Source organism: Palaemon carinicauda, chromosome 6 (assembly GCF_036898095.1).
Source record: "Palaemon carinicauda isolate YSFRI2023 chromosome 6, ASM3689809v2, whole genome shotgun sequence".
Classification (NCBI taxonomy): domain Eukaryota; kingdom Metazoa; phylum Arthropoda; class Malacostraca; order Decapoda; family Palaemonidae; genus Palaemon; species Palaemon carinicauda.
The window spans coordinates 114,545,625-114,560,624 of record NC_090730.1 but is presented as its reverse complement, the minus strand read 5'-3'; the positions used below and the strand labels follow the sequence as shown (position 1 = coordinate 114,560,624).

The window sequence follows — 15,000 nt, the reverse complement described above, 5'->3', positions numbered from 1 at the left end:
GGGGGGGGGAGTGGTCACCTATTGATTTCATTCACCCATTATAAAGGAAATGTATTCAGCTTTTCATTGGCTTGTTTACTGTTTTCATTCCGTTTATCATTATATATGTGTTTACAAATAATGTCAGCATAGGTAAGCACACCAGAGAGCTCTTCATGCCAAGTGGTTCGGTCTCTATTTACGAATACATGAATAACATCTCGTATGCGGGTTTTGCAAGTGAAAATAATTGTAATGCTCATGTTTTATATACGGTTTGAAAGGTAAAATTTTTGTAGTTTATCATGGTGTACGGGAGAAAGTAAAAATATGAATAGGTATATATATGTATATATATATAAATATATATATGTATGTATATATATATATATATACACACACACACACACACACATATATATATATATATATATATATATATATATATATATATATATATAAAACATTATTGTAAATTTACTTTACATAAAAAAGATTTCTGTCCTTCGGCTAAAATTGCTCAATTTTTCGAGGAACACCTATTGATTTGATCTAGGCTAAAAAGAGAGCGAAAATATTGTGGATTATCATTACCGTTTTTAACTTATTTATATCTCTATTTGATATATAGTGATTAGGAAATATGTAAGCTTATATACAGTATATCCTGTAAAGCCGCATGGTTTGGCATACATAAATAATTTTCCATACACGTGCTTTTGCATGCGTAAATAATTGCAAAATTCTTCTTTATATAACGTTTAAAAGGCTATTCTATGTACTTTCACATGGTATATGGAATTATATTAAAATGATAATTTCTATATAAAAATCTTCGTCGTATATCTTTATAGAAAAAAGCTTGTCTCTAATCTAACGATAGACAGTTCCTCAATATTTTTCTAACTGTACATATACAGTATATTCTATTTATGTTCTATTTTGTATATCTAATCAAATTTTTAATTTAGTCTTCGGTTTCTTTCTATCTCTATTCCTTAGATAGGCAGGCTATGAAACGTTAACTTAATAAGTAGGTTGTAAAATGTAAAAATTGTACTTCATAAAAGTTTTATCATCATCAACTCCCCCTACGCCTATTGACCCAAAGAGCCTAGGTTAGATTTCGAAGGTCGTCTCTATCTTGAGCTTTTAAATCAACACTTCTTCATTCATCATCTCCTATTTCACGCTTCATAGTCTTCAGTCATGTAGGCCATGGTCTTCAAACTCTTCTAGTGCCTTCTCGAGCCCAATCAAATGTTTGGTGAACTAATCTCTCTCTGAAAATGCGAAGAGAATGACCAAATAATTTTCATCTACCCCTCAACATGATCTCATCCGCATATGGCACTCAAGTAATCTCTCTTATAGATTCATTTCTAATCCTGTCCTGCCATTTCACTCCGAACATTCTTCTGAGGTGTTTGTTCTTAAGTCTAAAATATCTGCTGGATATTGTTTCATTGTCATGTTCATTCAGTGACGCTGGTGTCACTAAATTGATATATAGCCTGATTTTTAGATGTAATTTCAGGCGATTTGATTTCCAAATTTTACTTAAGCTTGTCATTGTCAGATTTCTTTTTTTAATATTTCAATGAATTCCAATTATAAAGACCCTATATCAGAGATCATAGTTCTTAAATATCTAAATGATTCTACATTATTAATCCTTTTTCCTTCCAGTGATATTTCATATTATATTGCATATTCCGTTCTCATCATCTCTGTCTTTCATCTATTTATCCTGAGCCCAAACTCCTGTGATATTTCAAGCATTCTGGTAAGCAGACATTGGAAATCCTGTGGAGTTTTGCTAATAAGCAGAGCATCATTAGCATATTCTAGGTCCATTAATTTCCTATTACCATTCCAGTCCAATCCTTCTCCACTATCCCCAACTGTTCTATGTATTACAAAATCCACGAGGAAGATAAACAACATAGGTGACAACACATATCCTTGGAGTACTCCACTGTTCACTGGAAATTCATTTGATAGAACTCTACTAACATTAACTTTGCATTTGCTATGCTCATGAACAGACTTAATGAAATTTTCATATCTAAGAGGAACTCCATAATACCACAGGACTCTCCTCAAAATTGACCAGTGCAGACTATCAAAGGCTCTTTCATAGTCCAGAAATGTCATCAAAAGTGCATTTCTATATTCTACACATTACTGTACACCAATAAAAAAAACGAAAGTTTGGTCAGTGTAACTTCTACCTTTTCTAAATCCTGCTTGTTCATCTCTCAGCTTTTCAATCTTTCTCTCTAGTCTCTTTAGAATAAGCATACTATATATTTTCATGACAACTGACGTAAGTGTGATGTCGCTTTGACTATTGCAATTAGTCAGATCTCCTATTTTTACCATTTTCACTAACACTCATAGCTCCCATTCATCAGGTTTTACCTCTTCACGCCACATTCAACAATATAATCTTGTAAGAATTCTGGGAGTCATTTCATTTTCGGCCAATATCATCTCAGCAGTTATTCCATCGTATCCAGGGGCTTTCCATCTCTTGAGGTTTTAAGGATAACTTCGACTTCAAACACACTGAATTCATTCATGGCAACATTAAGGTCTTCATCAGCTTCAGGTGTCAATGAAATTACTCTCTTCGTATCTCCTATCCATGACCTCACTAAAGTGTACCATCCAACGTTGCCTTTTTTTCATCTGTTGTTATAACAGATCCATCTCTCTTTCTGATGGGCAGATGCTTCTTCTTCTTTTCCCTCGTATACATTTCATTTATAATTCTGTTAGCAATCGTTACACCATAGCCACTCCATAAATTCATAGCTTTGTCAGTCTCATGTGCTTTCCTGTCTAAATATTCTCTCCAATCATTCCTAGCGTTTACATGCTCTACCTTGTAATTTTTATTACTTCCACAAAAACTTTCAACAATCAATTTCTGTCTGTCATATTTATATAGTATCACAAGTATCATTTGATATCTATGGCTTAATCATTGTAATTGTATAGATGCTCCTCTTCTCTTAGTCTCTAAGACAGCAAATCGATTCCTGCATTCAATTGCAAATGTTTCTTTGTATTCATATAAAAGTTTAGTTATATCAAACCTAGGTATTCTATTTACATTTCTGTTGGGTGTTTTTAGTTTTAATATCTTGTTTGGGTACGAGGAGCTAGCTGGTGATTACTACCTCTATAACTTCTTACATTTCCAGAGTCCTTCTCTCTTTATTGACGGCTATTGTGATATATCTGACTTTTGTTATTTATAAGGAGATAAGAAAATAAACTACAAGAGAAGTAATTAACTATATAAAGTATTCTATGAAAAATAACAAAATTAGGTAAAGTCCATGTGTATTTGTGGATGTCCTTATGCTGGAAAAGAGTAACTCCAATGACAAGATTATTTATTGAACAGAATCTTGTGAAATGTGCTCCATTTTCATTTGCAGCTTCGTCAAGACCCTCCACACCCATCACATTCTCTATACCTTGATTATTCCTTCCAACTTTAGCATTGAGGTCACCAATCACTATTTTCACATCTCTCTGAGATCTCATCTATTATCCTCTGCAGATCTCCATAGTATTCATCTTTCCTTTCTTCAGGGGAATCATTTGTGGGTGCATAGCAAGCTATAATACGCATATTGTACTATTTTGATTTAAATTTTGTAGGTTACAATTTGCTATTTACAGCTCTCCACTCAGATAATGCCTTTTCTGCTCTTGCAATCATCATCATTTCAACCCCTTCTCTTCCAACTCCATTACGTCTCCTTGAAAACACACACACACACACACACACACACACACACACACATATATATATATATATATATATATATATATATATATATATACATATTTATACATATATATGTATATATATACATATATATATATACACACACACGCGCATATATATATATATATATATATATATATATATATATATATATGTATATATATATATATATATATATATATATATATATATACATATATATATATACATATATATATTGTCTTGGTGTAAGATTTCCTTAGCAATACCCTTACAGCGTATTTCACTTAGGTCCAAGATGTCCAAATTATATTTCATAAATTCATTCTCCGTTTGAAGAAACTTACTAATGTGATTCATGGTTCTAACATTCAAATTACCAATTTTCAAGTTTTCCTAGCACCCCGCTACGCCCGGGATTAGGGGATGTCATACAATGTAAATATAATCTATGTCAAGCATAATATAAACAGCCATGGAAATTTTATGACTAGCAATTACTTACATAATTAAGCCAGTTTTGGAGTTCCATTGAATGGTCCGCTTCATGCTGAAATTAGGAAAGAGGAAATAAATCGGTTGGTGACTTTTCTGATACAGATTTTTTTCACCGTAGCCTATTTATCAGTATTTTAATTATTGGACATTAGCACCAGTAATTCTAACATCGGCCCTTAAATGAAAAATAGGACCACAATGTTCTGAAATTTTTAACTTAATATTGATGATTGTAAAAGAATAAAAAAAAATTCTATACAACACCTCTTCACCAACATTATACAGAGAGAATCACGAATCTATTTTAGTTTTTTATTAAAGCTTTTACTATATTGTAAATAATTATAACTGCTTTATTTGCATTCTACCATTCCTTGATGACTTTCCACTCCTATTGACGTTATCATGGCGCTATTTCCGATCCTGGGATAATATTTCGTTTACAAAAATACATACACTACAGCTCTTTATGGCATACACCTTGTTGATCATATTCGTTGATGGATATTGCAACACACATCAAAGGAATAGAAATACAATTTTCATATACCAGTTTCTCGTAACGATACATTTATGACAAAATGGAATATAAACACGAGGTTTAAATTGCCTTTGTTAATAGAATATATATCAAAGAACTGACGTGAATACAGGTATTTTGCAAAATAATATACAGGACTCGGCTTGCTGTATGTATTCAATCTTGTTTATCAAAATATATTCACAAAAAAAAACTTTATTTACTGTGGCAATGCTATATTTGCATCTCAAAATGCTATAAGTATGATGTTCTTCGTCTGATTTTAGCATACAAATACTTTAAAAACTATATGGAAATACGTATACTATATGTATGATTAGTTTCATCTTTATAGCGTAAACGGGAAATACACATCCCAAATTTGTTTCTTTCACCCTTCATTCATGCAAAGGAAAACTACTTTTTCTATTCATTAGACCAGATATAGCCTCCACAGCCTACACAAAGTAGAAATATCATTTACTTTGACAGATGTTTATCTAACTAAACCTAGCAAAAGAGATTATTCATGAAGGTGTTTCATCAATGGCAACATTGCACGAGATCCAAGAGAAAATATATTAATCATAACTTCAGGAACTGATAAAAAATTATCGTCTCTTCCTCTTTGTTGGAAGGCTGGTCGAAGTGTAGCATGTAATGAAATCATTATATATTAAAACTATTACCCATGATTTACCTTGATTAGAAACAAATTCAGGAAACAAGGTCGTAAATGGAAATGATGATCAGATGTTCGACTGAATGGTTGAATGAAAGGAACAACGAAAAATCCAACTAAAAAAGCAAGAAAAAAGAATTCGTGTCTATTGTGAACCTAATGTCCTTAAAGCTGGCAGAGAGGTTTCTGTTGTTTGTTATCTAAAATATGTATTTTCATAATTACAAGGATGAAAACAAAGGCTACATGAAATTGATTCAAGAAGAATGAAAGGCTAAGAAAGTCTTAGCCACTTAATTGGTAACGCTAAGACCAACATGGGCTATATAAGAATATGCGAAAAGTGTCAGAACGAAAATAAGACACTCAGATTTCATTAGCAATAACAAGTGAAACGTCAAAAACTAAGTTAAATGAACAAGAATGATATGTACCCTCTTTATTCCTACTGTCTTTCATACTATGAAAAATATTTATATACGTCTCTTTACCTCCCATATGTATAAACATACATAACAAAATGACAATAAGTTTTGAATCCTCAAGATCTCTCCTTACCACGTCGAAGTTGAGTATCGTCATTGTGGAGAAGGCAATTACGGTCTTGTAGCTAGGTCTCACATTCTTATCGTAGTTCTTAAGAAGGCGCTTCCGAAGGTCCTCTTCAGTTCGGGTTTTTGCCAGTTCGTCTGTTGCTGTACAAAGATAAATACCAAAATCAAACTGAATGGCATGTTATTTGTTTGTAAAAAACGGACCTCTCTCTCTCTTATATTCACACATACACACACACACACACACACACACACACACACACATATATATATATATATATATATATATATATATATATATATATATAAATATATATGTGTACAATATATATATATATATATATATAGATACACACACACATATATATATGTATATATATATATATATATATATATATATATATATATATATATATGTATATACACACACACACACACACACACACACATATATATATATATATATATATATATATATATATATATATATATATACATATATATATGTGTGTGTGTGCGTGTGTGTCTGTGTGTGTGTGTACAGATGAATATATATCCATAGGGAAATGTGTCTCACAAAAAGGCCCATTAAAATAAGAAAATAAAATTATTTACTATATTTCGGGCAATCCAAATTGGCCCTCTTCTCGGTGGAAAGGGACATAAGAAATTGTAAAGGGCCAGATTACATATGAAAGGAAAGATTGATTTCTAGTATATCCAAAGAATTTTTGTTGGTGCGTGAAAATACCATCCGAATCCCATTTCTTCCAAGTGGTTTCTTGTGTTTATATTTTTGATCTTATCAAAGGTTGACATCTTAACGTATAGGCTACTATATCAGATCTATAGGTAAGGCCCTTTAAAAGAAGGATAAGTATGGAATGGAGAGCTTTTCGTAAACAAAATGAGATTAAGAAAATAAAAAAAGGCACTTTCTCGAAAAAGAAAAGTATTAAATCAGATGGTCCTTCCAATACTGACTTATGCATCAGAAACTTAGAGCTTTATTAAAACCTTAGAAGAGAAGCTAGTTACAACTCAAAGAGACATGAAAAGAATAGTGATGGGAATAACACTAAGAGACAGAAAAAGAGTATCATGGATACGCAAACAAACTAAAGCAGAGAATATTCCAACAACATGTAAGAAAAAGAAATGGACATGGGCAAGACATATACTGATAATGACAAATGATAGGTAGACAAGATGAATAACAAAGTAGTTCCATAGAGAATGTAAACGAAGCAGGGGAAGGAAGAAAAGACGATGGATTGATGGGCTAAGAAAATTTGTTGTTATAGACTGGCAGAGAAAGACTAAAGAGATGCGTGTGGAAGGGCGTGACTGAGGCCTTTGTCGTACAGTGGACTAGCAATGGCCAATGAATAGGAGATATACACACACACTCACACACACACACACACACACACATATATATATATATATATATATATATATATATATAAATATTTATATATATATATATATATCTATGTGTATGTATATATATATGTATGTGTGTATATATGTACATATATATATATATATATATATATATATATATATATATATATACATATATATATATATATATATATATATATATATATACATATATATATATATATGTATATATATATATATATATATATATATATATATATATATATACTAGGTTGGTTTGCTGTGAGCAATCAGATAAAAATCTCCCATCATCACCAATCCACACTGGCTAGCGTGGTGACGAAAACTGTCTATACCAGATATGTATCGACATGTTTAAAGGTTTAAAAGCCAATCATGAATGGTAGAGGCAAGGGACAGTTACATTACCCTATCAAGCAGTACAATGCCCAAGAGACTGACCATATATACATATAATCAGTGCACAATCCCCCTCTCCCCCCTAGCTAGGACCAAGGAGGGCCAAGCAATGACTACTGATGACTCCGCAGATAGACTTATAGGTTCCCCCAAAAATCCCATCCTTAGCGCACAAGGATGGGGAGGTTGCAGCGACCAAAGGAACTAACGAGCTTGGGCGGTAGTCGAACTCCAGTCTGGCGTTCACCAGTCAGGGACGTTATCACATCTGCCACCACAACTCTTTGCCCTGCCGTGGACTAGAAATTCCTGCAGTTGTTATATATATATATATATATATATATATATATATATATATATATATATATATATACTTTATGAGTGGGGATACCTTAACATGGTGAAAGCGTTAGCAAATTACCATAAGCAGCAAAACTACATTAGTCAGGGCCACCCATACTAGGTTGGTTTGCTGTGAGTAATCAGACAAAAATCTCCTACCATCACCAATCCGAACTGGCTAGCGTAGTGATGAAAACTGGCCAAAACCAGGCCATAAATAAAACCTGCCCGTCTCGGCCACCAGTCCTCAGCGGCAGTGGAATAACTGACCAAGGTGTCGGGCAGTTACATTCCACTGCTAGGGGTGCCAAAAATCTCTGGACTAAAATGGGCCATCTTTGGAAACTGAACCTTATAACATACAACGTCAGGACCCTGTCTAGGGAAGAAGATCTTGTGCTATTAACAGGGTAGAAATAGATAAATTGGGATTTAATAGGATTCCGCATTGATAAAAATCTTGCAGGTAACATATAAGAACTTTTTAGTATTAGGGACAAAATTGCAGGATTAATTATCAAACTAAATAGCAAGTATATATTGAAGATCATTCGAATATATGCATCAACAACATCCCATACAGAGGAAGAAATAGAAACTTTCGTATGAGGAACCGGAATTATCTTTGAAAAAAGTGAAACTCAATTCACATTTCTTTGGGGGTGATTTCAATGCTAAAGAAGGTTCAAAGAAGAAAGGAGAACCTGCAGTATGTAAATTTGGAGTGGGCACAATTAATAACAGACGGGACAGGGTTATAAAATTTACTGGGAAAACTAATCTTAAAGTCGTGAACCCTTTTTTTTTTAGTTTAGTTAAAAATGTAACAGTATTAAACAAGTTAAAGACAAGTAACCATAGAATGGTGAGAAGCAGATTTTTTTAGATCTCAAAAAAGAAACAGAAAAATAAATTTTAATAAAGAAAATAAACACCTGTGATAAAGGAGACATGTGTATTACCAGCTATATGATGAAATGAAATTAAGTAAAGAAATAAACAGTAATTTAAAAAAGAATATATTTGAATTAGCACAAGAGCTAGGTTGAAAAGTTCCTAAACAAGATCAAGGAAAACTATCAGAAAACATAAAATACCTGGTAAAGGAAAGATTGGAAATCAGGGTAAAATCAGTGATGAAATATAATTAACAGAACTATCCAAAACAATAAACAAAAAATCCAAGACATTCGTAAACACAGTCAGACCAAAATTGGGGAAACACTAAAGAAAAAAAAGAAGAATCAAATTATTAGAAAGAAGATTTGGAATAGAGTGTCTAAAGATGTTTGCTTTAAAGTGTGAAAATGGAAACATTATAAACAATAGGAATGGAGTGATATAAATTGCATTAAATTTTTATATAATAGTGAAAGAGAAAACATCTTTTCCAACAGAAATAAGGAAACACCTGAGTCGGTACCAAAAGTAACATTTATAATAGGCCAATTTTACCATACACTTGTTCCATTGGTTAGATTAACTCACTAGAAAAAACTCAACCAAAATCAGCCATGGGGAAACTCGGTAATTAATTATTTTAATCAACGACTGAGGAAAATTATGAAAAATAACAACAACTCATTACGCACCAGTATATCTTTATTTCAGAACGGCCCTGGGTTCAGTAATCAGAATTGTAATTTTTTTTTTTTTTAAGCATTTTAGCCACTCTGATTAGGTACTTTTTCATATAATAGCCATTTTAGTACATATAATGAACAATCGTTAACAAACGGATATATATCAGAAGCAAGCACGTCGAGTAATATATGGAATAATATGTTTCTTGTGATAAAGAATCAATTCAACATGCTAAAATAGTGATTTCTAGTAGTATTTAGCGTATATCACTTGTAATCTGAATAAATATTTATTAAGCTATGAAGGCTAACATTGGAAGAATAATACTGAAGGCAAATATTGATAAACACGGAATATAAATAATCACTTTTCAAATCGCTTGTTATAAGAAATATTATCTTTGATAGCAAAAGCAAGTATGAAATAATTGAACAGTATATAATAAGATAAAATGAAAAAATATGATAATTTCCTTCAATTATTCTAGTAAAATAGTTCACTGTATCTATACTTATTATTAATGAAGAATAAATTCTTTCCTAACACGTATTCATCATCAGCTGTGCTCAGTTGATACTATTTTCACATTCTCCTGCACACTTTATTCTGTTCTGGGGTATTTGCTATGTCCGTTAACACTGGCAACAAGCTTCCATTTCCTGTCATACAGCCATATTCTTTATTATACAGTACAGTTTTCAAATTTATCCAGCTACTTTCTTGGCGGTGTAATTATAAACAGTGGAAGTAACATTCTCGGCTAGTTGGTGCCATTCTCTCAATAGCACATACTTGGGAGAAATAATGTGTAGATACCGGATTTCATAAGGTCCTATTGCATTTTTAAGTCTGCTGTATAGTCTTCACAAATTTTTCTTCCACTGGTTCCAGTTCATCTTTTGATACTTCACTTTTTCCAGAGATAAGAACATCGGATTTAGTGTTCTGGAATTCTTGTGATGTCTTCATGACTTTGATCTTTCTAATGCTGAACAATGAATGATTTAGTGTCACACCTCAATATAGCATGTGCAAATAAGAGACACAGTGTTATATCTCAGTTTAGAACGTTTTTGCATCGTTGATAGAAACAATGCGCTATTTTTTTATATATATCCTATATACAGGTTGCATAACATTTTAGCTTGATGGTACATCAACAAAATAAAAGATCAGTGTCATCTGCAATAGCTACCAGCCTAGCAGTATCTAAAGCAAGCTGAAAAGCCACCTGATTAATCACAACATCAGCATTGCCTTCATCTCCTGCATAATTCACATTGATTCTAGCTTCAGCCAGATATTCTACTAATAGGTAATTGAGGTTCTATTTGTTTGTAAGAAAAACTTTATTTCCTGGGACTGGTGTTTGCTTCTTCACATTTATGATAGGTGATGGTAATTCTGTTCGTTACCGCTTTTGCTCAGGCTCTTTTATAGTTGACCCATATTAACGATCAAACACAACATAAAGAGGGAGTTCTGGGCTTTTCGTACGGACAACAACAGAGATATATGCAGTGCAGACTAAATGTAGGTCTCTGTCCTCAAGCCATGTCAATCAATATAGCAGAGCATAACCATTAATCACTCTTGCACCAGATTTTTTTTCAGCTCCTGCGTGAGAATGTCGGGATCTAACTGCATAATGTATTTTTCAAGTAATGATTTCTATGATTTCCTCATAATTCCTTCATCTTGGATCAGACAAGGGGTAACAGGGGCAAGTTCAGATGCAAATATGTCAGTATCAGGTGGTCAAATGACACATGCAATGGATCACAGACGCTGGTAGAGCTCAGAAGAGAACATTATATTTCTTTTTTTCGTCTGCCTACATTGACTTCCTCATATTATTATTATTATTATTATTATTATTACTATCCAAGCTACAACCCTAGTTGGAAAAGCAAGATGCTATAAGCCCAGGGGCTCCAACAGGGAAAAATAGCCCAGTGAGGAAAGGAAATAAGGAAATAAATAAATGAAGAGAACAAATTAACAATAAATCATTCTAAAATAAGAAACAACGTCAAAACAGACATGTCATATAATAAACTATCAACAACATCAAAAACAAATATGTCATAAATAAACTATAAAAAGACTATGTCTGCCTGGTCAACAAAAAAGCATTTGCTCCAACTTTGAACTTTTGAAGTTCTACTGATTCAACCACCCGATTAGGAAGATCATTCCACAACTTGGTCACAGATGGAATAAAACTTCTAGAGTACTGCGTAGTATTGAGCCTCGTGATGGAGAAGGCCTGGCTATTAGAATTAACTGCCTGCCTAGTATTACGAACAGGATAGAATTGTCCAGGGAGATCTGAATGTAAAGGATGGTCAGAGTTGTGAAAAATCTTATGCAACATACATAATGAACTAATTGAACGACGGTGGCAGAGATTAATATCTAGATCAGGAATAAGAAATTTAATAGACCGTAAGTTTCTGTCCAACAAATTAAGATGAGAATCAGCAGCTGAAGACCAGACAGGAGAACAATACTCAAAACAAGGTAGAATGAAAGAATTAAAACACTTCTTCATAATAGATTGATCACCGAAAATCTTGAAAGACTTTCTCAATAAGCCTATTTTTTGTGAAATTGAAGAAGACACAGACCTTATATGTTTCTCAAAAGTAAAACTACAAATGTCTGCTCACTCAGACCTGTTTAGTCTGATCTTCTCCTATGTAACATTAGTTATGCTACAATGGATCTTCTGGCCAACACTAACCGCTTCCTTATCATTGGCGTGCTCATCAGCAAACAATCCTGTTTCAATGCTGACAAGCTTTTGGGAACTGCATGTTCTGAACGGATTATGCATTTACAACTAGACATGCTCCACAGTTTATTTTGGCTGTTGTAAAGTGTTAAATACTTTTCTTTTTAGAGAAAGTGGTATCTTAATTTTCATAATCTCATTTTGTTTACCAAAGGGTCTCCATCCCCTGCCGATCCTATCAATTTTGGTCTCATGTCCTGGGGAAACACTTACTGTCTGTCATAATTTGTATATTCAATAATAATCTCTTGAGGTTCATCGATAACCTTTATTTGTTGTCTCTGCATTTTCATTGAACGGTGTCCTATTTTCACTCATATTAAATTTTATTCTCAGTCCTATATTTCTGCTCTCTCTATTCAAAACTTCTATCTTCTTTTGCAATTCCTCCAATGATTCACTAAACAGAACTATGTCATCTGCAAATCTCAAGTTGTTAAGGCATTCCACATTGATTACTAAATTCTTATAACCTCCTTCTAAGCATGCTGTGAATAATTTAAGAGAGATGAAGTCTCTCTGTCTAACTCCTTTCTTAATCGAAAATTTCTCACTATCTTTATGTAGTTTTAAGATTGCTGTACTTCCCATACAGATATCTTCATGTTTTCTAAGATTTATCTATTCCTGGCCTTTGTAGGACTCTCCTTCTTGCTAAAGTTTTGACAAATTCAAAAGCTTTCTCATAGTATATGAAATGCCATACATAGGCGTTTGTCATACTCTGTTGATTTTTGCATTAGCAGATTGATTACATGGATATAGACAGTTCTGAAATACCCGCTTCTAAATTCAGCCTGGTCTCTTGATTAGTAAAGTCTAGCTGTGTTTCAATTCGATCTAATATAATCTTTGTAAATATTTTACATATTACCAAGAGTAGACTTATTGGGCGATAATTTTTCAGGTCCTTTATGTCTCCCTTTTTGTGAATTAGTATAATAATCAAAATTTTCAAATCTGTAGGTATAGAACCTTTTTTGCAGACATTTTGTGTAAAGTTCAGCTAGTTTTGCTACAGCAAATTTCCTCCACCTATTATTAAATCAATTGTCAGCCCATCTTCCCCTACTGGTTTGCCTCTTTCCTGCCTTTTAATGCTTTATTTACTTCTTCTACTGTTACGCTTGGTACCGGCTCAAGTGTTTCATTATTTATATTAGCAAAGTTATTTCTTAAATCACTTTTGTATAAAAGTGTATAAAAATCTTCTGGAATTTTCATCAATTCCCTATTGTTGATATTTCCATTTTTATTCTTTAAAGCAAATGTCTATTGGCACACGGTTCAAAGTCTTCTTTTCATCTATTTGATGCTTCTTCCTTCTCTTTTGTGTTAACTCAATCTTGGTTTGATTGTTTTACCAAAGGTCTTGGTTTGTTCGTTTGTTTATTGTTCTGGAGGATTCTTGTTAATTTTGTTTCATCTTTCTTCGATATTTCTCTTATTTCAAAGCTTTTCTTTATTAGGATTTTGGTTTGTTCTGATAGTTTTCACTGATCTTATTAAGGACATTTTCCACCAATATCTCATGCTGATTCAAATAAAAATTTTGTTGAATTATATATATACATATATATATATATATATATATATATATATATATATATACATATATATATATATATATATATATATATATATATATATATACTGTGTATATATATAGTACAATATCCATATGGTGATGTTGATTTCTGCTTGTTTCTCAGGCCCTGCTTAATGTTCATGCCAACGTCCTTCAACCAACCCTTCAGTAAATTGGATTTCATCGTTCCTGATGGCCGGTCGTTTGTTGAGTGTAAAGTGACTGCATCCTCTTTAAGACCGGATATCTTCGTTATTAGGGTTAGGCCAAGTTTTATTTGAGAACGTTAATGAAAAGACGGGAGTTACACGTAAAACATATTGAATAAAACAGAGAAATGCTTTAAGCTATCAACGACGTGAGTCGAAAACGCACGGAGGGATAGCAAACTTATTAACATATTCGTTATTTTTCCTTAATGTCATGAAGATTAATTTGTGATCAGGTTATATCGTATCTCAGTGCTACAGAATTTTGTTTTTATATTAACTAAATACAAAGACACAACTAAGTTAACATAACTTGTAAAATTTGCTGTTACAAATTACAAAAAAGCAATAAAAATAAAATCATGCGAGAATGTAGCACAATATACAATTTCATATTGATTCATATAAAAACAAATGATATATACATTCGTCAAATTTTAGATAGCAAAATATTTTATGTTGTTGATATTGGCTCTTGTATATTTTGTCTTGACACAGACCGGATAGTAGGCTATTCTTTGATGATAATTTGTATCACAAAGCCACACACCCACACCCAATCACACACACACACACACACACACATATATATATATATATATATATATATATATATATATATGTATATATATG

At 32.5% G+C, this 15,000-nt stretch overlaps 1 protein-coding gene across 1 annotated transcript in view; it reads right to left on the bottom strand.

The window, feature by feature from the left end:
- The window catches only part of LOC137642166 (neuronal acetylcholine receptor subunit alpha-7-like), a 39,896-nt gene that overhangs the window by 16,567 nt on the left and 8,329 nt on the right, over positions 1 to 15,000 (bottom strand). Inside the window, exons 3-4 of the mRNA XM_068374702.1 lie at positions 6,025 to 6,161; positions 4,272 to 4,316 (exon numbers count right to left, since the gene is read on the bottom strand). Of these exons, the coding sequence (XP_068230803.1) occupies positions 4,272 to 4,316; positions 6,025 to 6,161 (182 nt within the window). The remainder of the gene's footprint in view (positions 1 to 4,271; positions 4,317 to 6,024; positions 6,162 to 15,000) is intronic.